We start from the raw sequence: 21,424 nt of genomic DNA, 5'->3' as shown, positions 1-21,424 counted from the left end.
CGTGAGTTATCGTTGTCGAAAGAAAACCAAAAAAAGTGTTTTTTCGGAATTACTTCGAAATTCCTAGATCGATCAATTCGAACTTAAAAGTTCTTTATGGGGCCTTTAAAACCGCGTCGATCGCCGCCAAGAACGTCAGAATCGGTGCATTCAGTCAAAAGTTATTGCGATTTGAAAATTCAAAAATAGTGTTTTATTAAATCTCTATCAGACTTTTGAGCTCAAAATCCTAGAAAAGCTATCTCTTTGAGCTCGGAGCGCTCAAAATGATACGAAAATTATATTTTTGAGCTCGAAGAGTTTAAAAACGTAATAAGTGCAATTTTGAGATCTTAAATATGGAACCAGCGGGAAGTTGCAGAGATGGCCTGTAGGGTCAACCGTTTTCCTAATTTTTTTATAATAGATTTGTAATAGAAGTACAAAAAATTTCAGATGTCTGCTAATTTCGACATCATCTAAAGTTAGCTTCATTTTTCAATATTGTTTTAAAAACTATAGAAATAAAAATATTTTTCAGGATCCAAAATCTTACTTTTCCATGTTAAACTCATAATACAATTTCAACTTGAATCTACAACTTATACACTGATAGAAAATTTATGTTAACTCAAGAGATATTTTCTTGATCTAAGAATTTATTTTGGAAGACAAATGATTGTTTTGCTTTAAGAATTTCTTGTCTTGATTTAGATTTTCTTAGCTTAAGAGCTATAATATCTTCAATCGATACATTTAGTTTTTCAACCAAAATAACATTATCGTTTAAAAAACTTAAAATAATTCATCAAAGTATATTTCAAAAACTAAGTAGTCTTTAATTGTTGTATACCGAACAAAAATTATTTCTTGGAAATAAGTAAATTAATGACTCAAAAAAAAAAAAGCCATTCTTAACACAAGTCAGTAACATCTCGAATCAATGTTATCGCCTATCTTGAACCAAGAGACAAAAATTCTTGAAAAAAATATACCTATATCTAGTTTCAAGAGTTCAAATTTTGAAGAAAAAAAGTTTCTTGAATCAAGATTGTTTTTCTATCAGTGTAAGAGTCAGAATTCGAATATAAAATTCGAGAAGATTTTCTTTCACTTTAAACAAGCACGTTCCTTAAATGGCAAGAAAAATAATATTATTCTCAATCAAAATAATTAAGCTTATCTATAAAAAAATATTAATTGCCTTTAAAAAATGTATGATTGATGAAAAATTACATTGGATTCTATTTTTTATAATTATACACAATTTATATTGTAGAAACCAAATGAATTAAAAGAATGATAAGTAAAATTGCACTCTCTAGAAAGTGTAAATACACGATTTATCATAATATTCTGAAGAAAGTTATGTCAAGTAAAAATAATTTTCATCTTTTTCATTAGTAACTTGAACGACAGAAATGATGAGAGCATTAACCTTTATAAAGTTTATTTCCAGAAGTGAAAGAAAACCTTTATGAGATTTTACTTTCTAATCTAATAAAATAAAATTAATCATTGATATTAACTTGTCTCGTTCAAAGTTAAGATGGATGATATTAACATTTTTTATTTATTTTTTCTTTTAAATTGAATATGTAGTAATTACAGATAAGCTGTCAATACAATACAAATAATAAACATGAAAAAGGAAACGGTACAAAAGTCTCAATTACCTCAAATTGAAGTTTTCTATCGAGTTATAGGGCTTCCAGTGATTGACCTTGTTCTAATGAAATCATTATATACTTATTCTCGCGTCAAAGACTCGCATCAATTCATTCAGTGGATTTTATCAGCTGTTGAAAGTTCAATAACCATTGCTACAAGACATACCATTCCTTTCGCAATGCCTTTTGCTAGACGATTAAAGTCACCAACTTATTATTTTGATCATACACTATGTATTGATTTGGATAAGATTGAAGAAAAAATTCCGATTATCACGGAATCACTTGAGAAAGTAGGTTGGAGATACCTAAAAATTAACCTTATTAAGAAAATTTATAAACAATATTAAAATATCCCTGATTAAAAAAAAGTATTGAGACAAAGAAAAAAGTATTAAAAAGAATTAGATTGACTAGAAAACTAATTCTTTTCAATACTTATTTCTTTGTCTTACTACTTTTTTTTAATCAGGGATGCCACTTTATTCATTTGTCTTAATTAATCAAATTTACAGATTTATGATAAGGGATATATGCTTGCATTGCGAACAGTTCAACCGACAGTGTCAATGATATCTTATGCTAACGACTTGATTATATCACAAGCTACGTCATTGACAAACCATAGTTGGAACAAAACTAATCGAATTCTCAGTACATATTATGGAACAAAGGTTACTCAAAAGTTAGATGATACTGCAATTGTCATTGATAAATTCATTGATAAATTTTTTCCTGCCCTTAATTATACTGAAAAAGCCATAGGTATGATCTTAACTTGTCTTATTTTAAGCCGTAATTTTAGACTTGTTTTAAAAAAAAAAAAATTTAATACTTTTTTTTTTTATTATGAAGAACCTACTTCAAGTAAAGAAGATCAGTTATTGCAGACTTTACAAACCATCGGAAGATTATCAAATAAAGCAGCTCATCGAATTTATGCTCATCTAATGTTGAATTTTGGAAGGATGAATCGTGAGAATATTAAAATTTATGTCAGTAATGTAATCGAGTTTCTTCACGTCACTCAATATCTACATAGTATCAATGAACTTCTTATCAGACCTAAAAAAATTACTGAAAAAAAAGATATCCAAAATTCTGACGGCCATACTAAACATGATTGATTTTTTTCATTCATGCATTTTTATAAGTTAGAAAAGTTACTCAAATGAAGTAGCGCAGATATTTTTTTATGTAAAATAATCTTGATTTTTAATAATCAATAATCAAATATTGTCGAATCTTAGGTAAGATATGAGTAACGAACCTAACAGTTATTACATCACTGGATTTCCCCCTCTGTACTGCAAGAGCGACTGTCTTACTACACAATATACAATACTAAATATATAGACTATTCCAGACGGATTAAAGTCCAGTATATTTATAACCTTCTTACATTACGATCTATCAATTTTTTATATTGAAAATTTTTATATTTTGTTTCTCACTACTATTAATAGCAATCAATAAAAATGTACGTAATAGTTGTAATAAATTTTTTTTTTATTTTTATCATGTAATAAAATAAAATAACAGGCATCATTTAAGTATAAGTCTGATTGTCTCAAATTTGTTATATTTTAGATAAAGTTATCAATTTGTCTGTTTTCTTGTGACATATTTTTTAATTTAACGATTAAAGTTATTTTTATACACCCAATAACAGCTATTACTCAGCAACAATGGCTGACCACGAGCAAAGTGCAACAAGTGATGGGCCTCATCTTGAAGTATTGGATCGTGTAAAAAATATTCCGGCAGTTCACACGGCGATTGAAAAAACCGGCTCAACTTATTCTTACTTAAAAGGATCACATCATCTTATTAATTGGGCTCTGAGTTATGCTGAAGCAGGATTATGCTATGCAACAGCAACTGCTGCTCCAATAGCAAAACCTCTTGCTAAAAAATTTGAGGAACAAATTAATACTGTGGACCAAAAACTGTGTCAAGGACTTGACATTGTTGAACAAAAAGTTCCTATTTTCAAGCAACCTACTCAAGAGGTAATATTAAAATTAAAATTTTTTCATTTTACTACAGTTAGTTAATATTAATTGTGAGGAAAGATAAATTGATTACAGAGATTAGAACTAAAGAGGTATAAGTAGAAAAAACATTTTTTTCTTAAAGTAGCAAAATTTTTGTTCTTACAACCACTGTCAACTCAAAACAAAATTTTTTTTCACTCATTCTTTTAACTTCAATTCCCTCTGTTATCGTCTCAAATAATATAATCATTTAAGTAAACATTAATTTCTATGTTTACATTAAAGGTATATGATGCAGCCAGAAGAGTCTTAAATAGTTCTCTTCAGCCTACAATAAATAAATTACTCGCTGCGAAAGAATCAGCTACGCAACAGGCAAATGTGATCAAGAAAATAAGCGTAGACAAAGCCAATGAACTTCTACGCACTCATTATGGTACCATGGCCATACAGGGTGTAGATAATACTAGCACACTTGTTAATAATTTGCTTGATCATTATTTTCCTCCTACTGCAGAAGAAGAATCTAAACCAGGTATTATGAATATGTTATTTACATCCTTTAATTTTATTTACTAATAAACATTTCAGGAAGTTATTATTATTATTATTTGAAAAATAAATCACTATTTAATATTAAACAGAAATAAAATTTTTAAACGCAGCTCCAATATCAGCAGATGAAAATAAAGTTTTACATGCAGTTCAAACAATTGGTCAATTGTCATCTAAAACTGCAAATCGTGTTTACCATTCAGTTGCCGCTCAGCTAAAGACAATAAAAAAGGAAGATGTGGCTACTTACATAACCAGCGTTGTTTCGATCTTGCATTTGACACACTTTTTAAATCTCGACAAAAACACGGCAGCCTCTTTAACACCTCCAGAAGACAAAAAATAATCTCCAGTTGCATACTAATTATCTTACTAATAATTTAGATATTAGTTATGTAGATTTCACACTTTAATATATTTTTTTATAAAGAAATATTTTGAAAATATCTTAATAAAGTAAATTCATAATAAATACACTCTTTTCTTTCACATTTAATTTTTAATTATACTATTGAATTTTATAAAAATATACGGATTATTATTCTGATTCAAATGCATAAATTCTTATACTACTATGGCAAGTAAACATTTGAAAGTAATTATGATCCATAAGTTTTGGAGAACTATAGTACATAACAAGTAATAATTTTTTATTTCTATTTTCGAGAAATTAAAAAAAAAAATAAAATTTTTACAAATTTAAAAAATTTTTTTAAAATTTAGAAAATTAAAGATGTAGTAGAACATCACCAAGACCTCGTATATTTCGTGATGACATATTTAAATTAAAAAATCCGTTGTTTGAACATTTTTTTTAATATTGATATTTTTTAAATGAGTCGTTTGTTTATTATTAAGTTTTCTGTGCACAACTAGTGATACAGAATTGCAGAAAATTGATCGGTGGAACAGTATCTACGTTTTATAAGAACTAAGTCATATATTTTTTTTTTTTGTAATTATATAAATAACTAATCCGTTTTATTTTTATTTCTTGAAAAATTCATAACTACTTACTTTGCGAATTAAATATTCAAACATTTTAATCTGATGGAAACTTTATTTTCGAAAATTATCATTACCGAATTAGAACAATTAAAATTTTTCATAATATCCAATACAAAAACGGTTTTATAAATTTGCTTTGAAATTTACACGATTATTTGAATATACAGAAATAATTTATTTGTAATATTTGAAAAAAATATGTAATCTGTCTAAAAGTTACAAAATTTCATTTTTTTAGAATAGTTTCAAAAAAATTAAAAAAGGCCATTTCGCGGTCGTAATATAAGTAGATTTTTCAAATAAACAAAATTTGTTTTTTACAAATTAATATTAATAAAATGTAAGTTAATTCATTCATTAAAAAAAAATTCAATAATTAATTTAAAACTATTTAGAACTAATTTTGTTCAAAATAAACATTTGTTAGTTTTATTACTACAGTATAAATTCTAATATCTACTTATTGAAAATATTTCTAGTTAATACTAAATTACAACCATCAGGCCGAACCAAACGACTGCAAGAGTAAAATTTCATTGAAATGGACCCAGAATAGATATTTATTGGTCTAGAAATACATGTAAACATGTAAATTGGAGCTAATTTTCTTCACTGTGGAGATGTCTCATGACCAAAAGTGCCGAAACAAAACTCCTGTTAAAAATTCTATGAAAATCAAATACGAACGTCTCAACTCTCAACCAAAAATATCTCGGGAAATGCCTTAATACAGCTCCTATTAAAAACAGAAATTAAAATTCCAATTTTAAAAGGTTCTTCACGAAAATTTAATTTTGACACCCTAATATATAAACTTTTGAACCATAGGTATTTTTTGACTCAACTTGTCGAGATAAGACGGAATATAGCAAAATTTTTTAAAAGTTGCATCTGAGGACAAATACTATAGTTAGATTTTTATCAAATCTACTAAAAATATTTTTTCATCATTACATAAAAATTCATTCGACTTTCAATCCAGCAGACACCCGAAGTTTTTAAGATTTTTCTAACACATGAATAATAACAAAAAAAAATTATCAAAAAAATTTTCATGCATACTTGATGTCTTAAAATAATTTGTCATAATTATTGGTAGATAGATTAAACAACTCCAAAAAATCTTCAGATACCTGTTGCTATCAGTAATATTATATTCTTTATTTAAACTATCTCGACGGATTTTATTTAACTACTGTAAAATTTCTTGCACCAAATTAAAACGCAAATTGATGTTAAAATATTTTTGTATAATTATACTAAATAAACTCAGATGGACTCTGCTTTGAGACAACGTTACTTACGTATTACTTATTATTATCATTTCTATTTTTGTTTAATTATTTCATTACTATTATTATTACTATTTTATTTATTATTAATGATATTATTATAATATTTATCTCTTTTGTATTCATTGTGTAAGGCCCTTAGGAAGCTAAGACTTCAGGATCTAAAAATTTTAATAAATAAATAAATAAATATCATGGCGTAATAGTAACTACAATCAATGAAATAAAAACTTAAACTTTTAACAATTTTTATATTAATAATTTTTAATTACTAAATACACTATTAATTTATAGAATAAATGATGAAAAAAATTATATTGGAGATTTTTCAAAACCAAGAGAAGCATATTCACGATCAGATTTAGTTGCATAATTAGGATATCCTGGAAAATCTGGCAGAACAACAGGTCTGGACTTACTGAGTCTCCATCCACTTTTAGTTGTCCAATTACCTTGATTGTATTTAAAATAATATACAGCAGAGTATACGAATAAAACTCCAAAAAATGTTTTGCTGATCAGGTGTCGGCAGAAATAAGCAACGTCTGGACCATACTTTGGTAATAAGGCATTTTCAAGTTTATCTAGGGGTGCCCGATAAAATCTTCTGATAGGATTGTAACGTTGTTTGTAATATTCTGGATTATAAACAGGTTCATCTGGAGCAAGATGCTGATCCTTTAACCACTGAGCTCGCCACGCTCGCTCTTCATCTGTCATACCCAGGAGACGTTCTCGTTCACGAACCAAGCGGCTAGCGATTGGCATGGGTTTTACCCCACCAGTTTGCGACTCCATTGTTGGTTAGTTCAGAGTACAGCTACAATTCCTAAAATTAAAAAAAAAATTAAATTAATTATGCTATCACGTAATGTTAATTATTTTGTTAAGTTTTACAATAAACTTTTTAAATTTGTAAAATTAAGTTGCTAATTTGAAATTTAAAAAATTGTCATTACTCTCTTAAGTAGTTATTATCATAAACGATTTTTATTTTTTAATTATTTTAAAAATCGATACTGTCATTCTAATACGTCGTATCCCACATTGAGGAAATTTTACAACAGGCGGTCAAAACTGTTCATTTTTAACATTGATTAAATGGAATACGACGGATGAAAATATTTATTAAAGTATTTGATCTTTGAATTTTTAATATGACTAGCATAATATTGTTGCGATTCTATTTTTCAAGAAAAGTCAATACGTCAAATTTTGTGAGATACGATGTATTAGAATGACAGTATCGAAATATTCAATTTAAGTTGCAACTTTCGTGTAACTAATTAAAAGCATTTTAAAATTGATTATTTCTCTACTGTCAATGTACATTACTACAAAAAAACTGTCAATAGAAAACATAATTTGTTACATTTTTTTTTCTTAAAAATTTACAGATTCGAGACATGAACTAATTAAAATAAGTTTTTCATAAGTTTTCAAATACAACTATTAAATGTGAAACGAGAAATTTCCCAGTTTCTTTTGTTGCAAACATATCTTAGTACTAAATATTAAAAGATATTTTAAAAAATATTTTACTCTTAATCATGAAATATTATATAAAACGTGGAATATTACTGGATGAAAAACAAATTTTTTTTCAATAGTTTCCGTGAGTTAATAGTCAAGTTTAGAAATGAATTACTCATAAGTAAAGACGAAAAAAAAACAAAACTAATTATTTGTTCATGATGAGACTTGATCAAGAAATTTTTGCATCAATATACATTATATATATATATATATATATATATATATATATATATATATATATATATATATATATATATATATATATATATATATATATATATATATATATATATATATATATATATATATATATATATATTGTAAAATGGCTTGCATATTTATACGAATCAAAGTTTCTCTTATATAAATCATTAAAAATAATAATTCAGTTTTCTGTTATTCTTGCATATGGATTTTTAAAAAAATTTAGTTATTTAAAAAATCCTTAAAATGATTAAATGTCTGTGATTTTCATCATCTAATGTAAAAAATTGATAAATACTATCAACAAGTCATAAAATGTTGTCTTTAATTAATTAAAAAATAAAAATAAATAAATTTTATCAACAATCAAAAGAATTTTTCACAAACACTATCATTATTTGAAAGAATTTAGGAAATCAGTCAATTTTAAGTAAATAATACTAACTATTTCAATCACAACAAAAGGAGTACTATTATTATTACTAATATGATTATTGTTTTCATAATTCCTCCTTATATATTAAATAATTCTGAATAGAAGCGTAAAAATCTGTAACCATAAAATATTAAGGTTAGGAATTAAGTTCAATTTTATAACTGTTATTAAAATAACTATCAACGACATGAAATTCGTACATACATTGATAGTCAAAAATTATGTTTTGATTAATAAATTAATTATCTCAAAATCAATAGTCCGGATATATTACGTACCGAAATTTTTCAACTCTTTTTTCCTAGTATTGAATGTATTGAATGTAAATTAATGAGCCCCTTACTATTTTTACAATTACTGGAAAAAAATGAACTATACCCTGATAGCCAGCGCTTTCTCAGTAAGTAGTTGGCTTCTAGCAGTTACGGTTAACTTGACATCGAGTTAGCGGTAATTTTTTACATGACAACAGTTCCCTGATAGCTACCTTACCTATAACTTACTGTCAATCTACGTCCGCAATTTGAAGCAAACTTGACGGAAAGAGTTGGCAAAGCGAGCGATTACCTATTAGTTACCTATAACTTACTCTGCAAATAGACGTCAAAACTTGCTCTACAAGTATTTCCTTCAAATTGTAGTAAAGTTGAAAGGAAATTTAACTACAAGTTTGATTGTTAACTTGTATTCAAGTTGCGGCCGTAGATTTCTGTCAATTTGCTTACAACTGTTGTTGAGTGAAGAATTACCGCCAACTTGATGTATAACTTAACCGTAACTGCTGGGAGTCAACACTTACTGAGAAAGCGCTGGCTATCAGGGTTGTAAGCAAATTGACGGAAATCTACGGCCGAAACTTGAATACAAGTTAACAATCAAACTTGTAGTTAAATTTCCGTTCAACTTTATTACAATTTGACAGAAATACTTGTACAGCAAGTCTTGACGTCTGTTTGCAGAGTAAGTTATAGGTAACTAATAGTTAATCGCTTGCTTTACCAACTCTTTCCGTCAAGTTAGCTTCAAATTGCGGACGTAGTTTGACAGTAAGTTACAGGTAAGGTGGCTATCAGGGATAGCTTTATAAAACACAAATTGTAACCAATCACTAACGTAGAAATCTATTCGCGTAACGACCAATAATGCAAAAGATGCTATTTTACAATTGATGTCAAGCTTACTAATAACCCTTATAGCCACCTTAACTCAAACTTTTCGTCAATCTACTGCCTAAATTTGTAGCCAACTTAATGAAACGGCAGTGTACTTAATGAAAACTTAATGAAAAGGCATCTTTACTCAATATTCGAGGATATGCGCAACTAATGTAAAATCGAACCTCTAATCACCCTGATAGCCACCTTACCTATAACTTACTGTCAATCTACGTCCGCAATTTGAAGCAAACTTGACGGAAAGAGTTGGCAAAGCGAGCGATTACCTATTAGTTACCTATAACTTACTCTGCAAATAGACGTCAAAACTTGCTCTACAAGTATTTCCTTCAAATTGTAGTAAAGTTGAAAGGAAATTTAACTACAAGTTTGATTGTTAACTTGTATTCAAGTTGCGGCCGTAGATTTCTGTCAATTTGCTTACAACTGTTGTTGAGTGAAGAATTACCGCCAACTTGATGTATAACTTAACCGTAACTGCTGGGAGTCAACACTTACTGAGAAAGCGCTGGCTATCAGGGTTGTAAGCAAATTGACGGAAATCTACGGCCGAAACTTGAATACAAGTTAACAATCAAACTTGTAGTTAAATTTCCGTTCAACTTTATTACAATTTGACAGAAATACTTGTACAGCAAGTCTTGACGTCTGTTTGCAGAGTAAGTTATAGGTAACTAATAGTTAATCGCTTGCTTTACCAACTCTTTCCGTCAAGTTAGCTTCAAATTGCGGACGTAGTTTGACAGTAAGTTACAGGTAAGGTGGCTATCAGGGATAGCTTTATAAAACACAAATTGTAACCAATCACTAACGTAGAAATCTATTCGCGTAACGACCAATAATGCAAAAGATGCTATTTTACAATTGATGTCAAGCTTACTAATAACCCTTATAGCCACCTTAACTCAAACTTTTCGTCAATCTACTGCCTAAATTTGTAGCCAACTTAATGAAACGGCAGTGTACTTAATGAAAACTTAATGAAAAGGCATCTTTACTCAATATTCGAGGATATGCGCAACTAATGTAAAATCGAACCTCTAATCACCCTGATAGCCACCTTACCTATAACTTACTGTCAATCTACGTCCGCAATTTGAAGCAAACTTGACGGAAAGAGTTGGCAAAGCGAGCGATTACCTATTAGTTACCTATAACCTACTCTGCAAATAGACGTCAAAACTTGCTCTACAAGTATTTCCTTCAAATTGTAGTAAAGTTGAAAGGAAATTTAACGGGTAGACCTCTATAGCCATGAAAGTGATGACTTAAATAACCGATAACATAGGTTCCGATAACTTGAATTCCTATAGCCCAGATTCCGATTACCAAGATTCCGATAGCCAAGATTTTTAATTACCAAGATTCCGATAGCCAAGATTTTTAATTACCAAGATTCCGATAGCCAAGATTTTTAATTACCAAGATTCCGATAGCCAAGATTTTTGATTGGATATAATCCCATTAACCCAGAATCCCGATGGAGTAAAATTCCAAATGCATCTGTGAAAAAATTTTTATTCAGATAGGTGGCGCTATTTTATTGCAGCTGTTATGTCCTGGCTGAACGATTTAAGCCAACAGGTGACAGCACCTGTGATATAGCGGGAACAGATATTCAAATCGTATATTTTAAATATTATCATTTAAAAATATACGATTTAACTAGAACTAAGAGTAAAACAACATGTTTGTTAAAGAATTTAAGTTAACTAAATTTTCGATAGTTCGTTGGGTTATTTAGAAAAAAAAAAAAGATGTTGACAGAAAAGGGCATAGTATTGAATTTTCAAGAAACCCTAAAGTCTAAATAGCCCCAGGGCTGTTTTCTCGCCACAGGGCACTTGAAAATTTTGAGGAAAAGTCATAAAAGACACGTGTGGAAACTCAATGGGGTCTTGTTCTACAGAATATAAATAACGTAACCATAGGAATGCATAAACAATACATGTTACATAAATTTAGCTGAAAATATGTTATTTTATTTAATAAATAAACTAAAAGCCTTAAATAATATTAAATTTTGATATGTTAACAATTAAATTTCACTAGAGTTTAATAATTAAATAATCTTTTATTCTAATATAAATAAGTAAATAATAATTTAACATTGACCAATTATAATATAAGTACCAATTAGCAAACCCCTGATCAAACTAATTACGATTATTATTATTATTATTATTATTATTATTATTATTATTATTATTATTATTATTATTATTATTATTATTATTATTATTATTATTATTATTATTATTATTTGTTATTAATTGCTCAGGGGGGTTTTCCCCGGAGTCCGATTCTCCGAGGGCCCAGCCTGAGCGCCATCCATTACTGCTGCACCACTCCACACAACAAGGCGGTTAGTGAGTGCAGCAGGCCAAATTCATTTGCCTAAGTAGACGCAGGGATCCCAAAATGACAGCCTTTTGCATCCGCACTGCTAGAGACACGGCTGCTGAACTGCAAGCCGGTATCTTCGCAAGTGAAGACACAAAAGACTGTTTCATCCCTCCAAGGACGCCGACAACCAAAACGACGAGCTTGACACGGTAACCTGGGTAAAGTTTGCCAATTTCAAACAGGAGATCCTGATATATTTGTCTTTTGTGCTCTTCTTTGGCTGAGATGTTGTATTCAGCCGGGGCCGAGAACTCAATGACATAGATGTCACGAGTGGCCTTGTCGAAGACACAATATCAGGTTTGTTGTGATCTATCCGCCGGGTTGTTGCAAATGGCATGTTCCAATAAATTTTGCAACTGTCATTCTCAACAACCTGGGGAATATCTCCTGGCAAATAAGGCAGCACTGGTGTCACGTCAATACCGTAGCAATGACGAAGATAGTAGTACAGTACTCTCAGGGCAGCATTGTGACGCTGGATATATGCACCTCTCGCCAGCACTGGACATGCCGACAAAAGGTGCATAAGCGTCTCCGGATGTTGTCTACACCTCCTACAGGACGTGTCCGGAAGCTGCACCTGGAGCACCTTGCTACGGTACTCAAGAGTGTTAATGACACCATCTTGGCAGGCAAATATGAACCCTTCAGTCTCGGACATCAGGCCCGCTGACTTTAAGAAGGAAAACGTCAGCTGGATGGACAAGCCATGATCACGCACGTGTTTAAAGAACACGCTGTGCATGGACTTGTCCATCAGTTCGCCAAGGAGTAGTTTTTCCTCGGCGTTCCTGATGACGCTCTTAAATTCCTCCTTTCGGAGTTCCATAAGAGCGTTTATTTCTCCAAGACCAAGGGTTCTTGCCGCATATATTGCTGCCTTATACAAGAATGACCCCTTATGCGCATTTTCATGTTTATGTACAATTTGCATAAGAAAGTCATCCTCGTCTGCAGTGAAATTGACAACTTCGTGAGTTAAACCCAGGACCAAACGGTCGTGAAGCCGCTCCAAACTCTGCAAACCTCTCCCACCGATGGACCGGGAGAGGTATAATCTGGCGACTGATGAATTGGGGTGCATGCTCCGATTCATATTAATGATCTTACGGGTTTTGATGTCGAGATCTCGTAAATCCTTTCGGGTCCATTTCAGGACACCGAAAGAGTATAGTAAGACTGGGACAGCGAGCATGTTAGTAGCTGAGACTTTGTTTTTGCCGGAAAGTTCGGAGGACCAAATTTTCCGGAGTCTCCTAACATACTCGCTCTGGAGAGTTGTTCGGACTTCAGAGACCGCATGCATGCGGTGCTCTTCCATTCCTAGATATCTATACAACTCCCCGGTGTCTAATTGGCTTAAGACGCTCCCATCCACTAATTCGACATCATCACCAGTATCAGAGCACTTACCCCTCGCCAGATGTACGACCGCACACTTGTCCAACCCAAAAGACATTCCGACATCTCGTGTGTACTCTGCTACGATGTTGAGGGCTGCTTGTAGATGATCTTCATCAGCACTATATAGCTTCAGATCATCCATGTAAAGCAGATGGGTGATCGAATATTTTCGATCACCCGGAGGCCCCACAGAGTACCCACGAGTTTTACGGAGAGCAACAGATATAGGCAGCAGTGAAATGCAAAACAGCAGAGGGCTCAAGGAATCGCCTTGGAAGACCCCTCGTTTGTACTCTACAACTCCGGTTACGTGCAATGCGTTTCCACTTCCAATGTGAAATCGCGTTCGCCAGAGCTGCATTGTACGCCGAATACATTCCACTATTTCGGGATTATTATTATTATTATTATTATTATTATTATTATTATTATTATTATTATTATTATTATTATTATTATTATTATTATTATTATTATTATTATTATTATTATTATTATTATTATTATTATTATTATTATTATTATTATTATTATTATTATTATTATTATTATTATTATTATTATTATTATTATTATTATTATTATTATTATTATTATTATTATTATTATTATTATTATTATTATTATTATTATTATTATTATTATTATTATTATTATTATTATTATTATTATTATTATTATTATTATTATTATTATTATTATTATTATTATTATTATTATTATTATTATTATTATTATTATTATTATTATTATTATTATTATTATTATTATTATTATTATTATTATTATTATTATTATTATTATTATTATTATTATTATTATTATTATTATTATTACTACTATTGTTATTATTATTATCATTATTGTTATTAATATAGTCATTAATAGCATAATCATCTTCATCAGTAATACTACTATAACCCCATTAATAAAATAATATATAAAATAATTCAGTAGAAGAAAATAATCTATCACAGTGTAAGTTAATAAGTAATAGTGTTCAAGGAACTAGGTTGTAAAAGATAGAAATTATGTGTTATAAGGATAAGTCTCTATATATGTATTAGTTGTAAGGAATAGTTAAGTTGTAACGTAGTGTAAGCCTATGTGTGTGGAAAAATGGAGGAGATGTGAAGCTGAGGACTTCGAATCAACGCTTTTGTAACGACACTACTCCTCGAGAACTCAAGTAGTTGAGAACTATCTATTGTTAAACAACTGTCGAGCGATTTTACAAGAGTTTTTCTTTTTTTTCTCTATTAAATAATCTAATAATAAATTAAAGTTCAAATATTGAGTAAACCAACTAAACAAACTCGTCTTATAATTTATTATTAAATTTAAATTCCTCTCCCGCACTGAGACCGAGTATTTCAATACTCCCGGGCGAGAAGCCGCCGTCGGTAAGATCCTTAATCAAAAATAATAATATGTTATAAACTAGATGGAGGCATAACAGCTGCAATAAAATAGCGCCACCTATCTGAATAAAAATTTTTTCACAGATGCATTTGGAATTTTACTCCATCGGGATTCTGGGTTAATGGGATTATATCCAATCAAAAATCTTGGCTATCGGAATCTTGGTAATTAAAAATCTTGGCTATCGGAATCTTGGTAATTAAAAATCTTGGCTATCGGAATCTGGGCTATAGGAATTCAAGTCATCGGAACCTATGTTATCGGTTATTTAAGTCATCACTTTCATGGCTATAGAGGTCTACCCATATAAACATGTTTAGAAAAATTTAAACGTGTTTTTTTAATACATTTATTCAAATTAAATTATGAATCATAACTATTTTTAATAATAATGAAGTTTATTAATATTATTTTCAATTTATTATAATTTTGACAGCGTTAACAAAAGTTATATTTAAGTACACCTGATCGATATCTATCTTGTTATATTAACGAATAACTTTTTAAAAAAAATACAATTTTAATATTATTATTAATATTTAACATTTATAATTATTGATTTATTTTTATTTTTTATTTTCATGTATAGAAAAGCAATTAAGCTATTAATTAATTAATTAGAAAATTAGAGGTATGTTTAGTAAAATAAATAGATAAACAATTAGCAATCGAAGCAAAAAAATTTTTATTCACTCCTAACAATTTTAAACGTTTAAATAAACTATTAGTAACTTACTTAACTTAAAATTTAATTAATTTCATTGATGAAAATAAAATAACTGAATAAAAAACAAAAAAAATATTAAACTTTTTATAGAGTATGCTCTAAAGTCCATTTTTTTTGAAGAATTAATTCATCTTTTAATGTTATTTCAACATGTAGTGATTATTGTTTATTAACTGTGAATATTTAATTTTTTTATTTTATAATTCGCTTACTTTTTTTTACTTAATGTTTTTTAAGTCGATTTTAAAGCCTACACGTACGCACGAACTGTTTATTATTTTATTACTTTATAAATAATAATCATAATCGCACTAATTGTTACATTTAAATTGTATTTTTTTTAAAAAGTTATTCGTTAATATAACAAGATAAATATCGATCAGTTGTACTTAAATATAACTTTTGTTAACGCTGTCAAAATTATAATAAATTGAAAATAATATTAATAAACTTCATTATTATTAAAAATAGTTATGATCCATAATTTAATTTGAATAAATGTCTTAAAAAAACACGTTTAAATTTTTCTAAACATGTTTATATGATATTTCATTTTATAATAGTTTTTGGCCATCTGTATAATAACTGAATGTACTTTTTACAATAAGTTTCATCTGTCAATAACAAAGAAATCGACTTTGAGCTTATAAAATCTGTCCAATCGGTATGTCTTGTCATCAATGTTTCTGGTTAATGAAAACTTAAGCTATCGAACTTTTGGATTATTGAAAATTTGGGTATTTGGTAGTATGGGTAATTGAAATTACTGGTGATCGGAATTTTAGGTAATTGAAAATTTGGGTCATCGGGATTATAAGTAATTGGTAATTCGGGTAATAGGGATCTGGGTAATTGGGATATGTCCTATCGGTTACTTTTCCAATTTAAATCAGTCCAATAAACGTCGTCCCAATTTAAATAGCATCTATTTTGAAAATATAAAAATTAATAAATTAAATGAATAATTTTAATTATATTCCAATATATAATAGTAAGAATGGTAATAATCATGCTCTACGGTAGAATATTACTTACGATGCAACATCGTTAATTCTTTTGAAAGAATCGTACTGTTTTACTTTACACTCAGTCTTACACACTTTAAGAAAAAAAATGATGTTACTGTTATAATTTTTATTTTTATTTTCTTTCCATGTATAGCGGGAAGTCAAAAATATATCTGTGGAATTGTTATATCAAGTTACACTATTAGAAAAAAAATTTGGAAAGTCCAAATGAGCATGCCTTAAGCGCTCATGTCATACATAAATTATTAAGATTAAATGTTTACATAACGATTTGTTAACTTTTTCATACTGACTTCTATACTTTTTTTATTTGCATTTTTTTGTTTGAATTTTCCCGCGAGTGGTGTACTCCTCTTTGGATCGAACTAAAAAAATCTCAACAGATGATAAAACAGTTAGTAATTATACCATCATGTATGAATAGTTTATCCTTGTTTATAGTTATTTCAATTCTATTTTATGAAAAATAATGCATACGGCTGCCGAAATCGCAGAAAAAGTCACCGAACTAACAGTCGAAAAAAATTAACTATATTGAAACGGAATTACTTTGACTCGCAATTTTCACAAGGGTTTTGGCAAATTTCCTAACAAATAAAACAAAAAAAATTAAATCGTGAAAACAAATTTTGACAATGTTATGTTGTTATCAAGCCCAATGCTCCTGTGATTACCACGCTCTTATTTATTTAATTCGTCAGAAAAACGAATTTTTTCTGAGAAATCTAGTTAATCGATAAAAACATTTTTTTATCGTGTTCTGTAGTTATTATTATTTATCTCAATATGCTTTTTATACATAATTTTTTTTGTTTAAATTATGAAAATCACGTTTTAATAGAAATCATGATTTTTAGGCGAGAGTAGAGCATATACCTGCACGCTTCGCGCTTAAGGCATGCAGTTTGTTCTTTACACATGGCATAGGAACTTTTTAGTTGTTATAACCCAAAATAAGAAAAAATACATTTCTTCTTTTAATGCTTTGATAACTACGGAGCTTTTTTTTTATCGTTTATTCTAACTTATTATCAATTATAATAATTTCATATGATAAAATAGCCTTAACTTTATCATAGATCCGGAATAACATGATTATTGACACATCACACATGAATCTGGATGCAGATTCTTCGTTATAAAAAAGACAGAAAACGTGCCAGCTTTCAAAAAAGCTTTCGATTAACCTCATACTATTGTACGTGATATTAGTTGGATGTTGACAGTGGACGCGATAAAATCTTTATGATACTACGGTAAAGTTAAAAAAAAATGTCTTCATGTTAGTAACTAGTTATTATATTCGGTGAAATGGTTGTTTAAGTTAAATTTTCTACAGAATTACAGGGTGATTCAAAATTACTTTCACAGCAAGAAAATTTAGACAAAGGGGATGATTTTAAGCATAAAATTCCTTAGTCATTTTTAAAAATTTTAAATAATTTTCGAGTCATTCACGGTTTTAATTCACCAATCACATATGAGAATTGGAATTTAAAAAAATATAAAAAAGAATGAATATTATAATTTGGCAACGTTGAAATAGTTAACTTCAAGTCATATATAAATTTTTTATTTGTTTAAAAAGTTCGCTTTCTATAAAAAATCATGAGCTTAAAACAAAACACGTTATCAATCTCGAATATTATTTTAAGCAAATTTTCTTTGCTTTACTTATTTACTATTTCAAGAAATAAGTATGTATACTACTAGTTTTCTTACTATCCGGTCGAAAGTACGAAAAAAAAAATTGATGCCTGGCCCCGACATTTGCGGCAGGAGCGAAGCAAGTGCTACTGGTCGGGATTGGGGGGGGGGGGGCATCAATTCATAAGGAAAAGCAAATGTAATCATTTTTAAAATAGAATATAATCTTATAACAAGGTCTATATTTTTATTTATAAATAAAAAATGAACATTGTTTCTAGATAAACACTCAACTATCGGTCATCAAATTATCATACGGATATATTAATATAAATGTGTATATTGTAAACATGGGATATTAAAATTGAAAAATAAATAACTTTGTCAAGAAAATTAAATTTAACTAGTACAAATTACAAAATTTTTATGTCTAATTTTTCCAATTTTTCAAAGATTATATACTTTTTTATTCATTTAAAAAATATTCAATAATTATTTGATTAAAATTACACACTTATCATCGATGAAACAGTTTTTTCCACATTTTTGTATTTATAATATATTATATGAGTTTTTCACAGATATCAATTCAATTCAATCAAAATAACATATTAACACGAAATATTTTCTAAAATAAAAAGATTGAGACCTTTGAAAGAATCATATTAGAGGCTATATATACAATATGTAAGTACAAAAGTGACTGCGTTGGGTGATAGTCTAGTCGAGAAGTTGATTTCCTGCGAAAAATAGTTTTCCGTCTCCTAAAAATATGGTTTATGGCTTACACGATCTGGAATGACATCTAGAAAAAGACAATTTTTGGATTTTTTCTGAAAAAGAATATTGCAATTGTGATTAACAAAAAACCGTAAAAAAATTAGTCATCCAGCTTTTTGGCGAAATCTTAAAAAGTATAAGTGATAGCTCGAATATTAAAAAAGTTTCTAAAAGAGCAGGAAATTTCAGTACAAAAATTTTTGACTCCCGGAATTTGTAGCTCTAATATTTATAATTTTAATTTAAAGTTAAAAATCGGCTTTCGCGCGGCAGTTTCAGCATGCGCGCGCCGCCACCATAGTGAGCATTGTTTTTGAATAATTTTTTTATGCAATTAAATATTAATAAAAAAATTTGAAAAAATTCTGGTGTCATCTAGATACTTATAACAATATGATACCGCTAGTATACATACTTATTTATTGAAATAGTAAATAAGTAAAGCAATGAAAGTTTGCTTAAAATTATATTCGAGATTGATAACGTGTTTTGTTTTAAGCTCATGATTTTTTATAGAAAGCGAACTTTTTAAACAAATAAAAAATTTATATATGACCTGACGTTAACTATTCCGATGTTGCCAAATTATAATATTGATTCTTTTTTATATTTTTTTAAATTTCAATTCTCATATGTGATTGGAGAATTAAAACCGTGAATAACTCGAGAACTAATTAAAATTTTAAAAAATGACTGATCAACTTTATGCTTAGAATCGTCTCCTCTATCTAAATTTTTTCGCTATAAAAGTAATTCTGAATCGCCCTGTATAATAGTATTCAGATTTCATATACGAAACAAAATGTAGGAAAAATTACAATTATCACGTTGCAATCCAAGACCAGGCTTCAATATCTTGAAAGTCAATCGCTTAGATAGCGTAGGGTTCCGTGTTCGAGTGCCATCAGCGTAGGACAGTTTTAGATTAATTTAATTTCGATACGTAGGTAAGCAAATAAGGTAAAAGTCGTAAGTGTATGAAGTAATAATCTGAACAGTCAAATTAAATCAACACTCCCAAAAAAAAAAAAAAAAAACTTTAATTCTTTTCAATTTAGCTAATTTATTTTGATGAAATTAATTAGTAAAACGTTATGTAACAACTTGTACTACTGCCAAAAAATTGTATACCTTGATCACATTGAATTTATTTCATCAAATAAAACCATTTGTTTATTTTAAAAAAGTAGGGAGGATTTAAAAAATAATAGTGTCATATTTATGAAAAATTGTTAATAGTAAAATTATTGAAGAATATTGTGAGGATTTTGACGGTCAAGCGAGGATTCTAAAATCCTATTTTGATCCTCGAAGTTGTAAAACTGTCCGTAAGTAGGATTTTGAGATTCAAACCGGGCCGCGATTACTTTCTATATTGAAATCTATCTTGAAATTCCAAATTAAAAAAAAAATTTAATTCTTGATCGTCAGAAATCATAAAGCCGCTATTTCACTCGCCTAACTGAAAATAAATTCGAAAAAAGTTTGAAGAGCTAAAATATTGACCAAAAACACATTTCAAAGTGCTTCAAATTCAAACTTAGCGGGAAGTTTTGGGGTTGGCCTGAGCGGTCAACTGATTTCCAGATTTTTTTTTTTTGAATTCGAATTATTTTTGGCGTTACATCTATTCTTATGATGCATTAACTGATGCAATCCAGCCAGAACGAAAGAACAATAGGTGGCAAACAAACTTTGTATGGGTTTTTCTTGAACTACTTTTTTATATATAGTTAGCATGATATCTCAAAGTTCTAATGTACCGATTTAGCATTTTCTTAAAATTTAGAATGGACCTTTTCTACATACCAGAATATCGAGAAAATAAAATACAAAGTTTTTTCAAACCACCGTGATGTGGCGAAAATTTTGTTTATCAAAATTTCGATAAATCTATTTTTTATAATGTTGAAATAACGATTTGAATTGATCAAGGAATTAACGATAAAAGATTTATTGTTTTTTCATCTCTAAGAGCTCAAATGGAATATTTTTTTTGGACTTCAAGAGCATAGAAATGTATAAACCGTTATATTAATAATCTTAAAAAGTTCATTCTATTAACGACTGTACTTTGAGTTTCAGAATATTGGATGTCAGGAATGACTTCCAAGGTCATCCGTTGTTTAGACTTTTTTTTTTTTTATCCGTACAA

The 21,424-nt window shown here is 28.9% G+C and overlaps 3 protein-coding genes across 4 annotated transcripts; 2 read left to right on the top strand and 1 right to left on the bottom strand.

Moving 5' to 3' along the window:
• Nucleotides 1-1,596: 1,596 nt before the first annotated feature.
• Nucleotides 1,597-2,781, top strand: LOC141525722 (lipid storage droplets surface-binding protein 2-like). The gene is made up of 3 exons (XM_074240296.1): nucleotides 1,597-1,942; nucleotides 2,165-2,414; nucleotides 2,505-2,781. Exons 1-3 carry the CDS (start codon nucleotides 1,622-1,624, stop codon nucleotides 2,774-2,776), a joined length of 843 nt encoding a protein of 280 aa, XP_074096397.1. The 5' UTR covers nucleotides 1,597-1,621; the 3' UTR covers nucleotides 2,777-2,781.
• Nucleotides 2,782-2,994: 213 nt separating this feature from the next.
• Nucleotides 2,995-4,673, top strand: LOC141525723 (lipid storage droplets surface-binding protein 2-like). Its single transcript, XM_074240297.1, has 4 exons — nucleotides 2,995-3,129; nucleotides 3,322-3,661; nucleotides 3,932-4,181; nucleotides 4,312-4,673. Exons 2-4 carry the CDS (start codon nucleotides 3,338-3,340, stop codon nucleotides 4,545-4,547), a joined length of 810 nt encoding a protein of 269 aa, XP_074096398.1. The 5' UTR covers nucleotides 2,995-3,129; nucleotides 3,322-3,337; the 3' UTR covers nucleotides 4,548-4,673.
• A 2,059-nt stretch (nucleotides 4,674-6,732) lies between these two features.
• On the bottom strand, nucleotides 6,733-9,114 carry Nd-b17 (NADH dehydrogenase (ubiquinone) B17 subunit). 2 transcript variants are annotated; one of them, XM_074240298.1, is made up of 2 exons: nucleotides 8,956-9,114; nucleotides 6,733-7,330 (listed from the first exon to the last, which is right to left on the bottom strand). In XM_074240298.1, the coding sequence occupies exon 2, from the start codon at nucleotides 7,297-7,299 to the stop codon at nucleotides 6,814-6,816; it is 486 nt and encodes a 161-aa protein (XP_074096399.1). In that variant the 5' UTR covers nucleotides 7,300-7,330; nucleotides 8,956-9,114; the 3' UTR covers nucleotides 6,733-6,813. The 2 variants fall into 2 exon arrangements, with proteins under 2 accessions (XP_074096399.1, XP_074096400.1); XM_074240299.1 differs by lacking the exon at nucleotides 8,956-9,114 and adding an exon at nucleotides 8,687-8,763.
• Between the last annotated feature and the right edge of the window lie 12,310 nt (nucleotides 9,115-21,424).

This window comes from Cotesia typhae, unplaced genomic scaffold (assembly GCF_013202065.1).
Source record: "Cotesia typhae breed Kobodo isofemale line unplaced genomic scaffold, CoteBio_Ctyphae contig_27, whole genome shotgun sequence".
In the NCBI taxonomy this organism is placed as follows: Eukaryota; Metazoa; Arthropoda; class Insecta; order Hymenoptera; family Braconidae; genus Cotesia; species Cotesia typhae.
Note: the sequence above shows the minus strand (reverse complement) of the source record. Positions and strands in the feature narration are given on the sequence as shown.